Here is a 22,171-nt window from a genome sequence, read left to right on the forward strand (position 1 = left end):
CAGGGAGCCAAATACCCTACAAGCTACTGAGAAAGTGGAGAGCACTGGAATCTCTAGCAGTGTGATATCCTTGGACATTTTCTGTAGCTTCCATTTGGGTGGTGTCTGATAAATATTAAGCCTTCTAACTAATAATTCTAATGCCTTCCTTTACTGCTGCTCTAGCTTTGGAAACAGCAGCTTAGTGAAGATGATCTGATTCTTGTTACTGTTGCCTACAAATTTCGCATTAGCAGGGGAAACCAAAACAACTCTGGTCCACTTTCACTCTGCTGCAGCTTAAGAAAGCTATAAACAACATCCAAAGCACTGGAAATATACACAAAGTTAGAAAAAGAGCACTATATTGGTTTACACACCATTCGCTTTTGAAAAATCAACTTACCCTAGGTGATTAGGAAGGTTGACAGCATTTAAAAAGGTTAAACATGTCATACTCTGCCTATACATGATTATGATTAAGTATAGTCCTTTTCATAGGCGCTAGAGCCAGCCGGACGGATACCACTAAGGGAAAAATCTCTGGCAATGGTGAACGCAGTATGCACACATCTAACGTAGAATAGACACGAGCAAGCACTCGAAGAACCACAATTTAAGTAAACCAAGACAGCAGTGACTTGTTTGTGCAACCGGTTAGAAAGTGATTTGCCTTTTAAGTACATTGTTAATGTATAAAATATTATTCTGTACACAAACTACACACAAATTTTTAGTCTAAAAGATTGTGAACTAGAATGGACAAGGATTCTTACATTGGGAAAAGAACAGCGGTCCTGATCATCCTCTTCTCTCAATGGGTTGAAATAGATTACTTGCTTAAAACCCTGAAAAATCATTATTCAGACTTCAGAGAATGAGATTTTTGGACTACGAAATAAAGACCACCACCCCTAAAAATCACAATCTCATTTTTCCAACATTAGGATCTTTGTCCATTCCAGTTTATCAACAAACATCAAGAATACTGATTAAATATGACATATACTTTAAAGAATATCAAGGAAACTGTTTACCAGAGGAGAGGGACTTACCTGCGCTTTGTCCAAAAGGTATAACCTTTTTCTGGGAAAGATTTTTCTTATGTGTATCTTTAAGATATTCTGTGGAATGTGCTTTTAAAAAAAAGAGTTTAATATAATTAGATATAACTGATGGAAATAGTGGAATAATTACTAGCTAAGAATGCACTAGTCTGAATGTGCAAGGATACTGTATAACACCACAGGATCAGTAGGACTGGTTACAGAAACTGTTTTTGTCAAAGCTGCTATATTTGTTGAAGATGTTATTTTAGACATCTGAATTCATTATGAAGTTTATACCACTTAGGTTTGGTATCATACATCCATGTTCTGGAGTCATACAGTTATCAGATATAACCACCACCATCCCCATGTGGTACATTATTGCTCACATAATTATTCTCAGACTAAGCTATTTGGGCACAAGACACTTTGCTGCTGGGTCCACGAGACTGCAATTGGATTCTAAAGACATGGCAAAAGCATCTCTCGGTAAAGTGTACTTACCAACATCTTCCACTATCAAATTATTTCATAAATAAAGACATATGTAATTGTTTAGTGGTGACAATTACTCTGATGTATGGAGTAAACAGTATACTAACTCTGACCTTAGGAAAACAAGCAGTTGTGAGTTAAAAGGCTTGAGCACCCAATCAAAGGAAGGGATTGCAATCCCCTTCCCAAAAGGGCTTGTAAATAAAATGGGTGCAATCAGTGTGAGCACAGGAGCAGCGAAAATATTTACAGGGTTCAAAGGTTAATTATGTTGTGGTAATAGCTTAAGTGAAATATGCTACAGGATATACAACAGTTATAAGAAAAATCAACGACCATCTTTTCCATATCTTCCTGTTCAGCTTTAGAATAAGGAAACTTGAGAGAAGGCAAGAGGAAGAATAAGAATCTGAAAATAACTAGACAGCTTCAGGAATCGTGCCAAAGTAGGAAAATCTGTCCTACACATCTTAGTACAGAACAGTTAACAGAAACCTGGAACCAGCAGCAGGAGGCTTTCAACAAGTCAACATATGGTTCACATAGGAAGAGATTGTTAGCTACTTGTTGTTCTTCGAGATTTGGGTGCAGACACGTATGCCACTCAGGTGTGTATGTGGGTCCAATGCAGCAAAGAACTTTGCCTTCCAAGACCAGTAAGGATGGTGCTCACACCCTCTGGCCCATATCCCTTCCACATGACAATTTAAGAGCAGCAACACCAGATTCCCCTCAGTTCCTTCTCATTGAAGGTCAATATTTGAGACTCTGATGGAGAGGGGATGGAAGGCCATGGAATAACAAGTCTGCAGCCACATCTCAAAAGAACAGTTACAGTACAGGTAGGTAACTTTTTTCTTTGACAGGTTTCAGAGTGATAGCCGTGTTAGTCTGTATCAGCAAAAACAACAAGGAGTCCTTGTGGCACCTTAGAAGCTAACAAATTTATTTGGGCATAAGCTTTTGTGGGCTAAAACCCACTTCATCAGATGCATGGAGTGAAAAATACAGTAAGCAAGTGTGTGTATATATATATATATATATATATACACACACACACACACACACACACACACACACACACACACACACACACATATACACACAGCACATGAAAAGATGGGAGTTGCCTTACCAAGTAGGGGGTCAGTGCTAATGAGGCGAATTCAATTAGGGTAGATGTGGCCCATTCCCAACAGATGGCAAGAAGGGGTAAATATCAGAGGGAAAATTACTGACCCCCCCCCCCCCACTTGGTAAGGCAACTTCCATCTTTTCATGTGCTGTGTGTATATATTATATATATATACATACATACATACATACATACATACATACACACACACACACACACACACTGTATTTTTCACTCCATGCATCTGATGAAGTGGGTTTTAGCCCACAAAAGATTATACCCAAATAAATTTGTTAGTCTCAAGTGCCACAGACTCCTCGTTGTTTTTCTTTGACTGGTTGCAAAGGTGTATTCTACTCAGGTGACTCACAAGCCATAGGAGGTAGGGCTTGGAATCTACTTAAAGAACGACTGCAGAACAACCTTCCCTTCCCATAGTTTGCATCTGATCTAGACTCAGCCATAATAGCATAGTACTTAGTGGAAGTATATAGAGAAGACCATGTAGCAACCCTGCAAATATCCAATATTGAAACATCACTGAGGAACGTGATCAACATTGCTTGGGTTCTCGTCAAATGATCCCGAAGCCTCTGTGGAGGAGTGATATGAGCTAATCTATGAACGACATAATGCAGACAGTTATCCAACTGGAAATAGTGTATGAGAGAGACTGCCCGACCCTCCAGGCAATCTGCACAGGAAACAAAAAGTCAATGTGATGAAACACAATGGTTCAGAAACTTGAGTATTTGAAGTACTTGTTGAGACTGCAGAGATCAAGGATAGATCTCACCGCATCCTAGGACTTGGGGGTTCAGGAAATACCAGGAATAGAATCCCTTCCCCTGATTCTGCAGGGGAACCTCCTCTATAGCTGCCAAAGCACACAGAGTGTGAACCTACTGAAGGAGCGGTACCTCATGAAAGGAATCCCTGAAAAGGGACAGGGTAGGAAGGTGGGATGGGGGAAAATGGACAGAAATTGGATGGCTTAACCCGCTCCCACAGTGCTTAGCACCAATTTGTCCACGGTTATTGTTTCCCAAGCACTGAGAAGCAAGACAAGCCCATCTCCAAACTCTGGAGATGGCGTCAGGAACTCCATGACTGGAATGCTGCTCTCAATACACAAGTCAAAATGACTGCATGCTCGAAGCTGGCAGAGGACGGGTTGGCTGGTTAATAATGGACTGAGAAGGCCCCCTCCTCTGTGACTTATTTCCTTTCCTGTAGACGTCTTGCTGCCTAGCGCAGCAGGATAATTGCTGGAAGCATCACTGCAGGCAGTATTGCTGCTTTTGTTGACGACCTCCATAATGACATCTCTTTATGGCTGGGGAATAAACTCCCAGTGAACGTAATCTACCATGGGAGTCCTTAAAAGAATGTAGTATTTTCTCAGGTTTTCCCAGAAAATAAAACCCATCCATCCAAAGGTAAATCCTTTATGCTCTGTTGAACCTCAGGGGTTATGCCGAAGTTCTGCTGCCACAAGGCTGCAGTTACTTTTCCCAGTATTGTGGCATCAATTGTATCTGCCATGCCAAGTGCTGACTGCAACAATGTCTTGGCTACTAGATGGCCTTCCACCAGAACACCCTTAAACTCTTCCCTGGAGGATTCTGACAAGTTGTCAGTAAATCTGGACATAGCTTCCCATTTAAAGTGATATTTAGACAACAGTGCCTGCTGATTCACAATGCGTATTTGTAAACAAGGCTGAATAATTTTTTTCTCCCCATCAAATCTAGCCTCGTATACTCTGTCCTTAAGCATGGACTCTTATCTCCCCTGCCATAATCTGACATTTCCTAACACCATACCTAGAGAATTAGAGATTGGATGTATTTAGAGGCACTCGAAACCCTGCACAGAGACATAATACTGTCTATTAGTACACTTTGCTGTGGATGGTTAAGAAGCTGGCGTATGCCACTGAGTTTTTGTAAGTTTCAAAATCACTTCTTTTATAGGGACAGCTACTCTCACTGGGGCTGACAACTGGAGGATGTCCACCAATGTATGGGTAGTCTCCTGAACAAACTCAGCCTGAACGTCCAAGGCTGTAGCCATCCATCTCAGGAGATCCTGATAAGACTTAAAATTCTTAAGCACAGGAGAAGAAAAATCTGGCACCACAGAATCATCTAGTGAGGAGGAAGAGGAAGGGAGCAGGGCCAATGGAGCCTCTTGCGGGAACACTTGCCCCTGCAAGCACAGTTCAGGCTGAACTATTTCAGAGAGCGCAACCCCAGTCTCTTTCTGCAATGTAGGTGGCTCAAAAGGGGACACTACAGACAGGATTGGAGACTTTGCCCTGGACTGAGGACCAGGACCTTGCCTATCAAAGAATGTCCCAAGGATTCCAAGGAGGCCACAGAAGACAAGGTTAGGGCAATTGCGGTCAGTACACACTCCTACGCCTACTGCAGGAGTGGTGCCAAACTTGGTACCAATGGCGATCCACAGGAGTGCTCAAAAACTTTTGGGAGCTGTGCTCAAAAGCAATGATGAGGGAGAAAATGTCTTCAACCTCACCGAACCCTGGATGTCATCCGATGGCAACGCAGAAGCCACCCCACCAGAGAGTGGTTAGATGGTCTAGCTCTATCTTGTGTGCTCGAGTAATCACGGTACCAGTCTGCACTCCTCTTAGAAAAAGAGGAGGACTCTCTCAGAGCCATGGAATAGGCTCTGGTCCATCTTCTGAGACCTTTTCCTCAGAGGACCGAAAGAAGAATAATCCCTCTTCTTCCTAAGAGAGAAATACAACTTTGGGCCTCGAACAACATTTCATGCCAGCTCAGAAGGTCTCTCTGGGACCAGATGATCTGTGGAGGTCCCCGGTGCTGAACCAGGTCTCGTGGCATGCTCCATAAGGTGCAAATCTCTTGCCACCTGCGTTCTTTTTTTGAACAACTTACAAATAGAGAACCTTTCCTTAATATGACCCTCCCCCATGCACAAGAAGCTCCAAATATGGGGGTCACTATTAGAGATAAACACTGCCTGTTATGTGGGGTGCCTAAAACCTGGTGAAAGCATCCCAATCTACTTAACTACTAACTAAACCTAAAGGTACTACTAGAACTATATACAGCAAAATCCCAGAACACCATCCCACAGAAAGCATGTAGTGAAATACCACGCAGAAAACTCCGACTCAAGCCATGGGCACTGAAAAGGAACTGAGGGGTGTTGGGGATGGTACTGCCCTTAAATAACCATTGGAGGAGCTATGGACCAGAGGACTCGAGCGCCACCCCTACAAATACCGTGAGGCAAAGTTCCCTGGCTTCAGTGCACAGAGCATGTGCACACTTAAGTGGAATACACATCTGCAATCAATCACCTGAGAGACTTAAATCAGATACTGGTTAAAGCGAGACACTGGCCTGTATGAAGGCCCAGAATAAACCTGGGGGAAAAGGCCAGGAGGATGAATCTCCAAAAACCAATGATCCAGACTCTAAAAGGAGATGACTCAAGTGGTCAATGGAAACTATCAAGACCAGGAACCCATACTGATCAGAACCTTGAATGGAAAAATTTCAGCTACAGAAAAAGCAACAACAAAATATGAAGCAAACGGAGTGCTAAAAGGGCTAGTCTTGATAAACACACTAATTTAAAAAAAGATATTATAGTCATATGTTCAAATTAACAAACATTAAGCAACTCACTTTCCTGGTCATCTTCCATGATTTCTTCAATTATGACATCAGGACCAGACATCGTTTGGGGTAAAGTCAGAATACTTTTTTGAGAGGGTGTTGTAATTAATTGGTAAAGCTGGACATTTTTCACTTCTGTATGCACATCAAGTTCTTGCTGTATAAGAGTCTCTGCTTCATTACCTCTGACAAGTGCTGTAAATTTATTCTTTTCTACCGACAAATAAGTGTCACAGTTTGATACTTCTCCCTGATTACTGACCATGAGAATGCTTTGTCCATCATCTCCAGGGCAACATCTATTTGGAGAAATATATTAACTTATTCAGATTTCATTTCACAGAAGGGTACCGTAAAGCAGAATTTTTATTTTAAGCAATCATGATTCCATGATAAAATACAGGGACTTAGTCTCAAGAACCTAAAATTTTTTTTATTTAAACAAAAACATAAAAAGCAATCTTCCAAAAGTTCAAGATATCCTTAACATCCATTAAAGGTTCAAAACAATGTAAAGCAATGGAGCAATAACTTTCTTAAGACAAAAACAGGGAGGAAATCCTCCTCATGCCAACCACTGATCCAAAACAAACAAATCCTAATATGCTCAACACAGTCTTACTCCCCCCAAAACTGTGAAAGATAGATCTAGGCTTTATGTAGCAGAATGTCCCCAAGATCAATAGCTCTTCAGATTGGAACAGACCCTAAAATCTCTATCCCCTGCAGAAGATCCCTGCTATCCTCAGAAAGGTAAGTTATACTTATTTTTCCTCACTGTTGACTCTAGCAGTGAAGAGTTTATGTTCACAATGTTCTTTCCTAAAATGCTCAGAATAATAGTAATTCAAAGGCTTGGAAAGATTCTATTTTTATGGTTAAATGTGGCAAATGTCAGTTTCACCATACACACAAACCTAGGAAAAAATATTTCCATTGATAATAACTGAAATTTACAATGCTGCTTGAGAACTTATTGGAGTTTTATTTAAGAATATTTACTTGGTATATTTTGACATGTGATGTTGTCAATTTGTGTTTTAACTGTCATGAAGCTTTAAACTTTTTAAAATCTCAGTGTTTACTGTCATTAAATTGTTTGACCCGTCCCTATTTCTGACATACCCTTGTAATTTCCTGTAACTGTGGAAAATTTAAATAAAAAAATCTAAAACAATGCTTAAAAATAAGTATTGATATTACCTGTCAAAATTATAAATCTAATTCTGCCAAACCTAGTAATACATACACCTCTAACCTGATATAACGCTGTTCTCAGGAGACAAAAAAATCTTACCGCGTTATAGGTGAAACCGCATTATATTGAACTTGCCTTGATCCGCCGGAGTGTGCAGCCCCCCCCCCCCGGAGCACTGCTTTATCGTGTTATGTCCGAATTCGTGTTAAATCGGGTCGCGTTATATCAGGGTAGAGGTGTATTAAACACATGGAAGAAAAATAATAGATTATTTAGTCCAACTCTACATCAGTAGAAGATTTTTCCTAGAACATATTTTTGAGAGGTCTGCCCAATCTAGTTATAAATATCTTAGAAATAGGGTTGCTACCATTTTCCTTAAGAAATTATTCTTCATTCTGCCTTGTCTCCACTAGGACTTTGTCCCAATTCCTGCAATCAATGGCTCATATAACTGCACCGCATAGAAGTATGGAAAAGGAAAACCACATTTTACACATAAGCACATTATCTTGATTTCAAGCAGAAGTAAAGTTTCACCTGTGCAAATTGTAGTTTTCATGGTTTATACTTGGTGTCTGCACTAGTTATGTATCAAAGCTGGCTGGAATACAGTCAAATTCCTAGTGTAGGTAAGACCCAATACTCCTGGGATAACTGGGTAGGACAAGGGACCTGACTGATGGAATTTTCCCAACATTCAAACATTTTTCTTTTCTTTAGTTCATCCATTTATTCCTGCTGTGATACCTAAATCATTCTTCCTTCTACATGCTGTTTACACCCTTCAAACATTTTCTCCTCATCCACTTTCACACCAACACACATGCTCAACCTATACTAGTACACATTTGATTCTTCTTAATATTTCCTCAAAAGCTAATTCCTTCCTTAATCACTGTTGCTTTTCTTTGAACTCCCTCCATCATCTTTCTGGTGTTGAGGTGCCAGGAACAAAACCCACTCACCTCAACAAGTGGAAAACTTGATAGGACAGGCAGTAACTGGGACAGCCCAAGTAGAAAGAGGAAGTAGAGCACTCACTGGGGTCACAAGGGTGGCCACTCCCCCTACGAATGCTTTATCCACTCACTGGCCAGCTGGGGGGGGGAGGGGAAGAGAGCTAATTGGTCCCTCACTCGCCTCCTTCACAAATTTAACCCCTAGCCCAGGATACATGGAGCCTTTTTTTTTTGCTCTATTTCAGCAGCCCTACTCCCTCTCCCTGTAACAGTAGTTTCATAGCTGTATCTTGCAGAAGCTGCAGGTCTGACCAATCACCTATTTTGCGGTCAAGAAATAATTTTTCTTTCCATTGGGGCCATATTAGCATAGGTCTGATGGGTTTTTCCCCTGCTTTGAAGCATCTTGGAGGCCCAGTTAGGTTAAACAGGAATAGGATTTCATAATCTGTGGTAGTATTTAGTAGGAATGTTAATTTTGTCACAACTTGTGGCTGGATTCTATTGCAATTAAAAAGAATGGTTCCCACAAAGCCTGGGATTTTGCTGATGGGCCTTGTGCTTGTGGGGGGTAGGGACGAGGTCCTTACCTTTTAGTACCCTGTCCTCCTCCTATGGGTGGGGGAGTAGTAGGATTCAGATGAGTAAACTGAGTCTGAATCCTACTACTGATTTAGTTGGTGTTGGTTCTGCTTTGAGCAGGGGGTTGTCCACGCAGAATTTCCTTCCCCGCCCCGACAAGAAATGGGCTGCAGTGCTGCTAGCTGCTACTAGAGGCCACTGGACCCAACAGAACCCAGCTCGCACATAGAAGACACTGCTGGGGGGAGGGAGAGGGAGCTAGAAGGTTCCTGGCAGCAGCAGTTCCCAGCATGCCTTGAGGGAAGGAGAGGGTGGTATGCAGGAAACTCCATCCAAGCCTGGGACCGAGCATCAGGCTTTTTCTCATTCTGGATCCCTGGGCTTTGGAGGGGGGGCGTGTCTGGGCTAGGGGGGCATGGTTGGGCTCGGGGGGAACTGTGGATATCTGTGCAATGGGGGACCTGGTGGCTAAGTCTGGGGGGGAAGGGGATGCGGGTGTATTGGCTGGGGGTGGTGCTGGCTGGGCTCTGAGGGGCATGGGTTGTGGGTGTCTGGCTCCCCGGCTAGGCTCTGGCGGCAGAGAAACAGGAACTGGGTTGTCATAGGGGTTTATTTAACTCTCTACTCCTGGGGAAAATTGTGTGTGTCTCTGTATTGTTACAGACATACTTGCTGACAAGTATTTTGAAATAAATTACCAAAATATTTGAAACTGGCATGATTATGTGGTGTTATTTTGACAAAATATGCAGAATTTTGCAGAATTTTAAAATACTGTGCACAAAAGTTATTTTTTTGGTGCAGAATGCCCCCAGAGTAAAGCCATATATACTTTGCTATATACATTCATCCTCCATGTCTATTAACATCACTACTCTTCAAGTTTCTATCTCCAAGCATATCAGGGTTTTTCCTTGGTGTATTGAATTTTTCCAGGTTGAATCTAAGTTTGTTTTCCCTACCTATGGGCATAATATGCCATCAGTTTTTAAACAAAACTATTCACTGATTTCAATGGATAGTTTGGTACGATGATATGGCCTTACATTCCTAGCCTCTCTAGGTCCCTCTGTAGAGTTTCTCTCTCCTCACTGGAGTTTGCAACATTTCCCAAACATTATCTACATGTTAGAATGCTCTATGCCCCCTTTTTCAGACTATTAATGAAGGCAGTGATGATCTGAATACTGGCACCTGTGGCACTCCACTACAAACAGTCCATCAATTTGATATACTATAAATCATCATAATTTACAGTAATTTATCAAAACCTGTTTGAGCAAGTGAAAGCAAAGAGGCTCAATGAAACAGAAACAGTAGCTGTTTTCCAATAAGAAAATGTGTCATTTATGTTTAATCTATATTGATTTTTCTGTTACCTCATAATCAGAGTTTATCCTCAAAAGTTGTATTACTGAATATTTTAGTATTTGCTATTAACTTTGAGTAAATGTAAACCCATTTGTAGAGTACTTTTCATTTATTGGAAGTACTGACATCCCAATTATTCCACCACTTTCTGTCACTTGAGGTTGGTATAATGTTAAGCATAAAGAAATTCCACTGGTAAAGGCACCTTATACCAATATACCCAATGGTACTCAATCCTCCAATAAGTAGTTTTAACCTATACTGAAGTCCTGTTTCTCATCTGAATCAAACAAGACAGACTGAAATATTGACTTTAAGATCTCTTGCTACAACTGTACATTTTAGCTTTAAAATCAGTAAGCATACATGTAGACCTTTGCTATAGGTGTTTGTAAATTGCTCAGTGGTAAGAAAATTGCATAAATCACTGCATTAGTTTTTTTTATTAAAAAAAGAAAACACTTACTTCGTAGGTATTTCCAATTCAATCTTCCCTATATTTTTGAACATAGAGGTAATTTCATCACAGTTCATGAGAAATCTAGAGTAAAAGAAGAATGATATCAGGGAGGTCACCCAAAGGTTTAAATCAGTCTGACAATTCACAAATATTATATTAACTAATTAGTGAAGTCCTATAGGGTCTGAAGCAATGTGAAGAAACAGGTCAATTCAGTTTTCCATTTCCATATCTTCACTTTTATTCAAGAAAATTACCAATGACTAACACACTGATGATAGCTCTCTATTGGTAGACTTGGCTGCTCATTTATCTTTACCAAATATATTATGTGGTATAATCTGATTTCCCAGCATTCCTTCACTACTTCTGCATCTATTTAGTGAGTTTCTACATCAATGCCTCACACTGTTCCACAAATAATCCTTAGGGTAGTGAAAATATAAATTATATTTTCTAATAACGATCCTCAGGAACTAAAGTATACTCAAAACGCAAGTACTTAATCTTTTTGTTTCTGGCTTACATCAAAACGAAGCCTCTATTTCCACCTCCTGCCAAATCAAGATGGACAAATTAATTCAGGGGGAAAAAAATCTCAAAGTTCTTTTATATTTAATTTTCTGGCCAGTCTCAGAGCTCTCAAAATCTGTTTCCTATCATATAGCAAGAAGTAGACTAACAGAACTGTAAATAAAGATTTCTGACTATTTTGTTGATGAAGAGAGGGACAGCAGCACCTAAATAAAGATTCTACAGTCAGGACTGCGGCTCTGAAGCTGTACCAGCTTTAAAGTTGGACTTGTGTATTATTTGCTTTCATTTCTGTTAGAAAATTCATGGTCAGGGGCCACTGAGATTTCATCTTGAGCAGCCCTTGTGGGAGCCCAGCATACACTAGGGGCAGAAGAGTGGACATTTGATTGGAAAAAAATTTAAGTTACTCACTTTTATACGGTGTATTACTACTACTTTATTATTTATTAGGACTGTCGATTAATCGCAGTTAACTCATGCGATTAACTCAAAAAAGTGATTAAAAATTAATCGTGATTAATCGCAGTTTTTAATCGCACTGTTAAACAATGGAATACCAATTGAAATTTATTAAATATTTTGGCTGTTTTTCTACATTTTCATATATTTGATTTTAGTTACAACACGGAATACAAGTGTATATTATTTTTATTACAAATATTTGCACTGTAAAAATGATAAACAAAAGAAATAGTATTTTTCAATTAATCCCATACAAGTACTGTAGTGCAATCTCTTCATCATTGTTACATAACACACTCAAAAACAAAACACTGTAAAACTTCAGAGCCTACAAATCATAGAATCCTAGAACTGGAAGGGACCTAGATAGGTCATCTAGTCCAGTCCCCTGCACTCATGGCAGGACCAGGTATTATCTAGACCATTTCTGACAGGAGTTTGTCTAACCTGCTCTTAAAAATCTCCAATGATGGAGACTCCACAACCTCCCTAGGCAATTCATTCCAGTGCTTAACCACCCTGACAGTTAGGAAGTTTTTCCTAATGTCCAATCTAATGTCCAGCCCATTGCTTCTTCTCCTAGCCTCAGCAGTTAAGAAAAACAATTTTTCTTCCTCCTCCTTGTAACAACCTTTTACATACTTGAAAAAGTATGTCCCCTCTGTCTTCTCTTTTCCAGACTAAACAAACCAATTTTTTTTCAATCTTCTCTCACAGGTCATGTTTTCTAGACCTTTAATCATTTTTGTCGCTCTTCTCTAGACTCTCTCCAATTTGTCCACATCCTTCCTGAAATGTGGTGCCTAGAACTGGACACAATACTCCAGATGAGGCCTAATCAGCGTGGAGTAGAGCAGAAGAATTACTTCTCATGTCTTGCTTACTACACTTCTGATAATACATCCCAGAATGATGTTCACTTTTTTTGCAACAGTGTTGCACTGTTGACTCATATTTAGCTTGTGGTCCACTATGATCCCCAGATCCATTTTTGCAGTACTCCTTCCTAGGCAATCATTTCCCATTTTGTATGTATGCAACTGATTGTTCCTTCCTAAATGGAGTACTTTGCATTTGTCCTTATTGAATTTCATTGTATTTACTTCAAACCATTTCTCCAGTTTGTCCAGATCATTTTGAATTTTAAACCTATCCCCAAAAGCCCTTGAAACCCCTCCCAACTTGGTATCATCCACAAACTTTATAAGTGTACTCTCTATGTCATTATCTAAATCACTGATTAAGATATTGAACAGAACTGGACCCAGAACTGATCCCTGCTGGATCTCACTCGTTATGCCCTTCCAGCATGACTGTGACCCACGGATAACTACTCTCTGGAACGGTTTTCCAACTAGTTTTGCACCCACCTTATAGTAGTTCCAACTAGGTTGCATTTCCCTAGTTTGTTTATGAGAAGGTCATGCGAGACAGTATCAAAAGCTTTACTAAAGTCAAGATATACCACATCTAACACTTCCCCCATCCACGAAGCTTGTTACCCTGTCAAAGAAAGCTATCAGGTTGGTTTGACACAAATTGTTTTTGACAAATCCATGCTGACTGTTACCTATCACCTTATTATCTTCTAGATCAGGGGTCAGCAACCTTTCAGAAATGGTGTGCCGAGTCTTCATTTATTCACTCTAATTTAAGGTTTTGCATGCCAGTAATACATTGTAATGTTTTTAGAAGGTCTCTTTCTATAATATATTACATACAACAATAGTTTAGTTAAGTAAATAAGATTTTAAAAATGTTTAAGAAACTTCATTTAAAATTAAATTAAAATGCAGAGCCCCCGGACCAGCGGCCAGGACCCGGGCAGTGTGAGTGCCAGTGAAAATCAGCTCGCGTGCCGCCTTCAGCACACGTGCCATAGGTTGCCTACCCCTGTTCGAGATGTTTGCAAACTGATTGCTTAATTATTTGCTCCATTATCTTTCTGGGTACAGAAGTTAAGCTGACTGGTCTGTAATTTCCTGGGTTGTCCAACTCAGTCCTACTTCTTGTTCAGCCAATCGCTAAGACAAACAAGTTTGTTTACATTTACAGGAGTTAATGCTGCCCTCTTCTTATTTACAATGTCATCAGAAAGTGAGAACATGTATTTGCATGGCACTTTTGTAGCAGGCATTGCAAGGTATTTACGTGCCAGATATGCTAAACATTTGTATGCCTCTTCATGTTTCGGCCACCATTCCAGAGGAAAATGCTTCCACACTGATGACGATTGTTAAAAAAAATGCGTTAATTAAATTTGAGACTGAACTTCTTGCGGGTGAATTGTATGTCCCCTGCTCTGTTTTACCCACATATTTCATGTTATAGCAGTCTCGGATGATGACCCGGAACATGTTGTTTATTTTAAGAACACTGTCACTGTAGATTGACAAAATGCAAAGAAGGTACCAATGTGAAATTTCTAAATATAGCTACAGCACTCGATCCAAGGTTTAGGAATCTGAAATGCTGTCCAAAATCTGAGAGGAATAGGGTGTGGAACATGCTTTCAAAAGTCTTAAAAGAGCAACACTCTGATGTGGAAACTACAGAACCCGAACAACCAAAAAAGAAAATCAACCTTCTGCTGGTGGCATCTGACGCAGATAATGAAAAACATGTGTCGGTCGCACTGCTTTGGATTGTTATTGAGCAGAACCCGTTGTCAGCATGGATGCATGTCCCCTGGAATGGTGGTTGAATCATGAAGGGACATATGAATCTTTAGCACATCTGGCATGTAAATACCTTGTGACACCAGTTACAACAGTGCTATCAGAATTCCTGTTCTCACTTTCAGGTGACATGGTAAACAAGAAGCAGCAGCATTATCTCCTGCAAATGTAAACAAACTTGTTTGTCTGAGCGATTGGCTGTACAAGAAGTAGGACTGTGTGGACTTGCAGGCTCTATAATTTTAGATTGTTTTATTTTTGAATGCAGTTTTTTTGGTACATAATTCTATAATTTGTAAATTCAACTTTCATGATAAAGAGATTGTACTGCAGTACTTGTATTAGGTGAACTGAAAATTACTTCTACTTTTGGTTTTTTTACAGTGCAAATACTTGTAATCAAAAATAAATATAAAGTAAGCACCATACTCTTTGTATTCTGTGTTGTAATTGAATTCTACATTTTCAAATGTATTGATAACACCCAAAAATATTTAAATAATGGTATTCTACTATTGTTTAGCAGTTCAATTAATGGCGATTAATTTTTTTAATCGCTTGACAGCCCTATTATTTATGCTTTGCACATGGTGAAAGTTTGCTAATATCTTTTGAAATGCAAACACTTCTGTGTTTACAGAACAGTAAAGTTAATTTCATAGGTTTTTAATATATTGATTTCACGCGTACTTTTCTATTTGCTTATTTCAGAAGAATGATTCAAACTGGTGCTATTGGGCATTTTTTCGTATCTATCACACAAATTACTCAAGACAAGTCCATTTCTTCTATTTTTGATTATAGTAATTTGTATTAAACTTATTAAAAAATAAGAGTATCGGTTTACTACTTTAGATGCATAAACACCATTGTGTCACAGTTTTTACCTTCTACTGTAACTCAGGCTTGAATAATTTACCTTAGAGATGTTCCTTCCTTCAAAGTATCCACCCTTGAGAGTTCACCCTCAACTGTCAACTTTAAGTTATGAATAACCTCAAATTAAAAAAGAGCAATTTAATTTTCTATTACATAAAACATCAGATACATGAACAGATCTCATATCAGGGGATAGCGGTCTCTAGTATTGGACAATCAGCACAAGACACTTCACTTGAACATAAAATTAAAGAAATAACTAATTTTATTCTGAACCAGAACAGTGAGCAAGCAACTTAATTTAAGCCTGCCTAACCTACACAGGCACCTGATAGAATGGAGAGGTCCATAGTTGAATCTGTGTGGATACAAAGCCCTGGCTGCAAGAATACAAAAATACTATTTGGGTTATACTACTGGCCTCCAGATTAGGAAAAATAAATTGGTTGCACAATATTGGGAGGTCAAAGGCAACGACGTCTAAAAATAATGTGAAACTTAAATGAACCACATACAAACTCCAAGGCCATAATGAGACATGATTTAAAGAATCAAGTTAAGAAGTCTGGAAAAAAAAATGTTTTACTGTAACAAAGTGAATCTTGACATATTAACGAACAGGAAGATGGATCACAGTAACAGCTTAAAACTTTCAGCCAGAAGAGTAAATGTAAAAAACTGAGTTTGGCTAATCCAGTCAAAGAAAATTTTACAGTGGATTACTTTAACTACCTGATTCAAATCACAACAGGTTCGTAATGAAGGTGTAATTTTTAACTCCTTTGCTAGCCTCATGGCGCCATTCAGGTTGTTTTTCTTCTCTTCAATGTACTGCTTAGCCTTTATGATGTTGGCTACATAATTATCTGTGTTCTTCACTAATTCTGCATGCAACTTCCTTTTCCTATATTAGAAACACAAAATGAAAGATTATTTTTCAGAATCTAGTAATCCCTAAGTATTTGCAATAGTACAGATTGAACTGAAGCTGTAAACATCATTGTGTCACAACCCTGCCACAAATAAAGAAGATACTTTCACACTGGAGTTGGATTTTCCTAGCATGCCAGCATCAGCAGAATGCGCTAGAAGCCAGATGTTAAATTGAGTGAATTAATGTGAACTACAGTAAAATCATTAAAAAGAGTTATTTGTTTAGCAGGGGCCATCTCTGGAGAAAAACATTTAAACAAAAAAGGAAGAAAGGGTTGCTGTACAAGGTGAGTAAGTGTGGGTCTTTGAGATGTGTTTGCCTGTGGGAACTCAACTCTAGTTGTATTGGCGTCCCTGCACCTCAGATCGGAGATTTTAGGAACCAGTGTCCATTCCGCCTGCACATGTGCTCTCCCCGTCTTGTTCTCTGCCCCAGGGCTATAAGGTGCTGCATGAGTGAAATGCCCTCAGTTCTTTCTCTACCACAGAGCTCATTGTTAAGTGCTCTGAAGCAGAGGGGAGGAATATGGAAAGTGGAGCACCCATAGGGTCACACATCTCGAAGAACCACAGTTACTGCACAAGGTGAGTAACCCTTTCTTCTTTCAGTAATGTCCCTATGGGTGCTCCACTCAAAATGACTCTACAGCAGTACTCCTAATGGAGGAATTGGGCTTCAGAGTTGAGTAATGTTGAGGATAAGTCAAAGGAGTCAAATATGGCATCGGACGTTGAGTCGTGTGTGACTGCATAATGTTCAGTAAATGCATGAGCAGTTGTCCAAGTCACTTCTTTACATATTTCTGTGACTGGAACATTCTTGAGGAAGGCTATGGAAGGGGGGGAAAAAACAGTTACCTACCTTTCATAACTGTTGTTCTTCGAGATGCGTTGCTCATGTCCATTCCAAGCAGGTGTGTGTGCACAGTTTAGGGGCTGTGGAGCCCCTAGAGTCATGCCTTTATGGCAGTGTATATAGGTCCCTGCCGACCTGCCGCCTCTAGAGATCCTTCTTGCCGGGTACTCCAACAGAGAGGGAGGCGGGTGAGTCTTAGAATGGACATGAGCAACACATCTCGAAGAACAACAGTTATGAAATGTGGTAACCGTTTTTTCTTCGAGTGACTGCTCGTGTTAATTCCAAGTAGGTGACTCCCAAGCAGTCCCTCAGAGGAGGGGTTGGAATTCACAGAGTCATAGATTGAAGTGTTGCTCTGCCAAATGCAGCATTGTCTCTAGTCTGCTGTGTGATAGCGTAGTGCGACATAAAAGCGTGAACAGACTACCATGTCGCCGCCCTGAAGAGGTCTTGAATAGGAACCTGAGCAAACAATGCTGCCAACGAAGCTTGCGGTCTTATGGAGTGAGAAGTTAATGCTGGTGCCGGTATCTTTGCTAGGTCATAGCACACCCTAAGCCGGGATCCAAGAGGAGATCCTTTAGGAAGCCCTTTCATTGCTCAGCAATCGCAACGAAAAAATGTGTTGATTTTCAAAATGGCTTAGTCCATTCAATGTAGAAGGCTAATGCTCATCTGACATCCAGGGAATGGAGCATGTGTTCTCAGTCATTGGCATGTTGCTTAGAGAAGAATACTGAAAGAAAAAATGTCCTGATTTGCATGCAACTGTGAAGCCACCTTTGGGAAGAAAGCTGGATGAGGCCGCAACTGTACCTTGTCTTTATAAAAAGACAGTGTAAGAGTGCTTGGACGTCAGGGCCTCGAGCTCAGACACCCACCTAGCCGAAACTATAGCCACTAGGAATGCCACCTTCCAAGAAAGATAAAGGAGAGAGCATGGTGCTAGGGGCTCAAAGGGAGGGCCCATCAGCCTTGAGACCACCAGACTGAGATCCCACTGGGGAATAGGCTGTCTTACTTGAGGGTACAGTCTATCTAGCCTCTTGAGGAAGCAGCCACCCATAGGGTTACCGAATACTGACCAACCAGCTGAGCCAGGATGGAAAGCTGAAATAGCGGCCAGGTGCACCTTTATTGACGATACTGCCAGCCCCTGCTGTTTTAATGCAACGGAGGAGTGTCCTTCTGTAGAGACCAAATTGAAAATCTCTTCCACTTAGCCAGATAAGTGGCACAAGGGAAGGGTTTCTGCTGCCAAGGACTACCTCCCTAACTGAGTCTGAGCATGCAAGCTCTAACGGGTTCAGCCATGGAGTTTCCATGCTGTGAAGTGGAGAGACTCTAGGTTGGGGTGCTGGAGGCGGCCATGGTCCTGCGTGATCAAGTCCGGAACCAGGGGAAGAGTTATAGGCATGTCCACTGACAGGTCTAGAAGCATAGTGAACCAGTGCTGATGGGGCCATGCTGGTGCTATTAAGATTAGTAATGCTTTCTCTCATCAGTCCTTTAAAGAGGACTTTGTGGATGAGTGGGAAAGGTAAGAATACATACAGCAGGTACCCCTTCCACAAAAGGACAAAGGCATCCACGAGTGAGCTTGGGCTGTGATTCAGGAAGGGGCAGAATTGCTGACACTTCCTGTTGCGCCGTGTCATGAACAGGTCTATCTGGGGAGATCCCCACCTTTAGAAAATGTTGATCGGGACATCCGGGTGGAGAGACCACTCGTGGCTGTGAAAGGACCTACTTAGGTGATTGCCCAGTTCATTCTGTGAGCCCAGACAATACGATGCCTCCAAGTGTATCAAGTGGGTGATGCAGAAGTCCCACAGCTTGAGGGCTTCTTGAAACAGGGTAGAAGAGTGAGCACCTCCCTGTCTGCTTATATACAACATTGCTGTGGTATTGTCTGTCAATACCGATACACATTTGCCCAGTAGATGGGTTTCAAACATCTGGCAAGCGAGGCACACCGCACGCTGCTCCCTGACGTTGATGTGCAGTGAAAATTCTGCCTGGGACCAGAGACCTTGAGTTCTGAGTCTGCCTAGGTGAGCTCCCCAGCCCACCACCAACGCATCTATGACTAGTGACAGCGATGGCTGAGGTCTGGAGAAGGGTATTCCTGCACATACTGTTCGTGGGTTGAGTCACCACCAGCGGGACTCGTGGACCTGAGGAACGAGTGTGACCAGTCTGTCTAGGTTGTCTCGGTTCAGCCTGTAAACTCTGGCTAGCCAAACCTGAAGGGGATGGAGCCACAGACTGGCATGCTGTACCACATACGTGCAAGCAGTCACGTGCCTGAGCAGTATTAGGCAAATCCGTGCCATAGTGGTGGGGAATCTTTTGAAATCCTCTATGTTGGTGCTCATGGTGAGGAAACAAGATTCCGGAAGAAAAACCCTGGCCAGAGCAGAGTCTAGGAGGGTTCTGATAAACTCTATTCTTTGAGTTGGGGTTATGGTTGACTTTGCCACGTTCAGAACAAGGCCAAGCCTGAGGAACGTCATGCTCAGCAGGCTCACGTGGTCCTCAACTTGGGCCCGAGAGTGGCCCTTGATTAGCCACTTGTCTAGGTACAGGAATACTTGCACCTGTCGCTTCCATAGGAAGGCTGCTATGACCGCTATGAGGATGGATTTGATTTAAATCGCTAGTCAGGAAGACTATTTAATCATGGATTTCTACATAAAATTGAATTCTTGTTGGTTGTTATAACCTTAATACATATTCTTCACAACTCAGAGATAGATGTAGGTTTCATTTTTAGAAGATACACAGTATACATTTTTAAAGTGATTTATTTTGAAAACTTTTCAGATTAGTTTTACAGCTATATCAGAAAATGAATGGTTGTTTGGTTACTTCATTTACCAAAGGAAACTGAAGCAGATATTTATGAAGTCATTGGGAGGTGAACTATCTCCAGTTCAACAGGTTAATCATTAATATTTGGAGGATTTTCTTGCCATGCTCTATTAGGAGGAGAGCATCACCAGACAGACATTTACATTGTTTTATTTAACTAAAACAACATTATTATGTATTCTGGATTTTTTTCTTCAACAGCAAACATAATATTTTAACAAAACAAGTGCATGAATTTTTGAATTTAGTTAAACATTCAAGTTTTTAAAATCAGGTCTGTTTTTGTTTAAATTATTTTTAACTAAAATAGTTAAATGAAATATTTAAAAACAAAAATTAAATCAACTGTCAGCCAGGTCAACATGAGAAACTTAAAATATTGGCTTCTGCAGCTAACTCAGTCATCTTCACCTTCATTTTCCTGTTTGTTCATAATCTGGAAAAGAAAAAACAAGCGTTCCTGCTTTTTCAGGTCCCAAACGATTTCTCAATTTGGAATGAATTAGTCCAAAGGAAGAAAATATTCTTTCTACACCAGCAGAAGAAGCTACTGCTGTTAAAAGTGAGATTATCACTTCAACAGTCTCTGAATCCAAGTGCTTAAGTGATTTCCACCAGTTCACTGGTGTGACTTTCTTTAAAACATCATCAGCAAACATATATTTCTTGTTCACCCTTAGCTCTGAAGTTTATTATAGTTGGCATTATGAAGGGATGATTGCTGATATCCATGTCATAGCCATCTCCTCTTCAGCAGCAGTTAAGGTTTGACCCTGGTACCGAGTACTGAGAATATTTGCAAGAAAATGAGCTGGAGATAGTGCTTGTCCCATTCGTTTTTTTAATGCTTATAATTTAACTCTGTCATTGCATATTTCTCTTAAGATCTCACTCAGTTCCTTCCAAATTTCAACAGCGTCAGCAATAAAACAACTATTTCCCTGCATTTTGTTCAAGGCTACAGAAATAGGCTTCCGGGTACTCAGCACGTGTTCAACATTTCTCTTAAGCCCAATGTTGAGAACTTTGGCTGTGACAGTGCTATCTATTTTTTCACAATATTATTCATCAGATTAGGTCAGTTCTTGATATAGTGATCAAAACAGTCCACTATTGAGTTCCATCACACGTCTTGTCGGAGAGTTAGCTTGGTTCCCCCCACTTTTTTTCAGAGCAGCTGCTGCTGCAAAGTGGTTGTTATGGAAGTATTTTGCCATTTCAACAACATTAGCCTTTATTTCTGGAACACTGAAGTCTTTGGCTAGGAGGTGCATCAAATGGTCACTGCAACCATATGTTATTAGCCTGGGACTCTCTTCAACATTTCTTCTCATCTTGGATATATTTGCAGCATTGTCTGTGACCAAACAGCATACTAGACATTTGATTTTTTTTCACAATTTGTTATAGCTTTTACTGCTACTTCTTGTAAGTATTCTGCTCTGTGTGCATTTCCTGATGTATCAATTATTTCTGTAAGGAAGACATTCCCTTCTTCTGTTGTCACACAAGCACATACAACAGGATCATTGTGGACATTGCTCCACCCATCAAGACTCAAGTTAACAATTTCACCCTGTAGACCTTTTGTACACTGCTCAATTTCTCTCTCATACACTTTATCCAGCAATTTGCCTGTGACATAGCTCTGTTGGGTCGACTGTATCCTCGTCTTAATGATTGAACCATATTAATGAAGTGTGGATTCACAATCATGAGGAAAGGAGACTTTGTTGCATAAACAAACCAGGCAATTTTTCCATCAATTCTCTTTTTGTAATCTGTTGGTTCTTATCACAAACTTATCTACGGTTGTTTCTGGATGATGGAGATTCCCCCCTACACCCTTTTTACTACAGGCGATATACTGTGGCTATGTGACAAAAACACGATAGTTGGCAGATAAACTATAGAAAATGATGGTGATCTTGAAGGTGGATAGTCTTCAGAATCCTGTATGTTGAGGATGGATTCTCCTAAACAAAATAAGTCAATGTAGTTATTTAATTATTATTACCATACTGCTCATTTAGTATTACTC

At 40.4% G+C, this 22,171-nt stretch overlaps 1 protein-coding gene across 3 annotated transcripts in view; it reads right to left on the bottom strand.

Moving 5' to 3' along the window:
- RNF17 (ring finger protein 17) overlaps positions 1-22,171 on the bottom strand; it is a 207,735-nt gene that overhangs the window by 137,226 nt on the left and 48,338 nt on the right. For all 3 annotated transcript variants that reach the window (XM_034758815.1, XM_034758813.1, XM_034758812.1), the window contains exons 10-14: positions 16,197-16,368; positions 15,505-15,581; positions 10,915-10,989; positions 6,345-6,634; positions 1,035-1,115 (exon numbers count right to left, since the gene is read on the bottom strand). In XM_034758815.1, coding sequence (XP_034614706.1) covers positions 1,035-1,115; positions 6,345-6,634; positions 10,915-10,989; positions 15,505-15,581; positions 16,197-16,368 — 695 coding nt within the window. The remainder of the gene's footprint in view (positions 1-1,034; positions 1,116-6,344; positions 6,635-10,914; positions 10,990-15,504; positions 15,582-16,196; positions 16,369-22,171) is intronic.

This window comes from Trachemys scripta, chromosome 1 (genome assembly GCF_013100865.1).
Source record: "Trachemys scripta elegans isolate TJP31775 chromosome 1, CAS_Tse_1.0, whole genome shotgun sequence".
Lineage (NCBI taxonomy): Eukaryota > Metazoa > Chordata > Testudines > Emydidae > Trachemys > Trachemys scripta.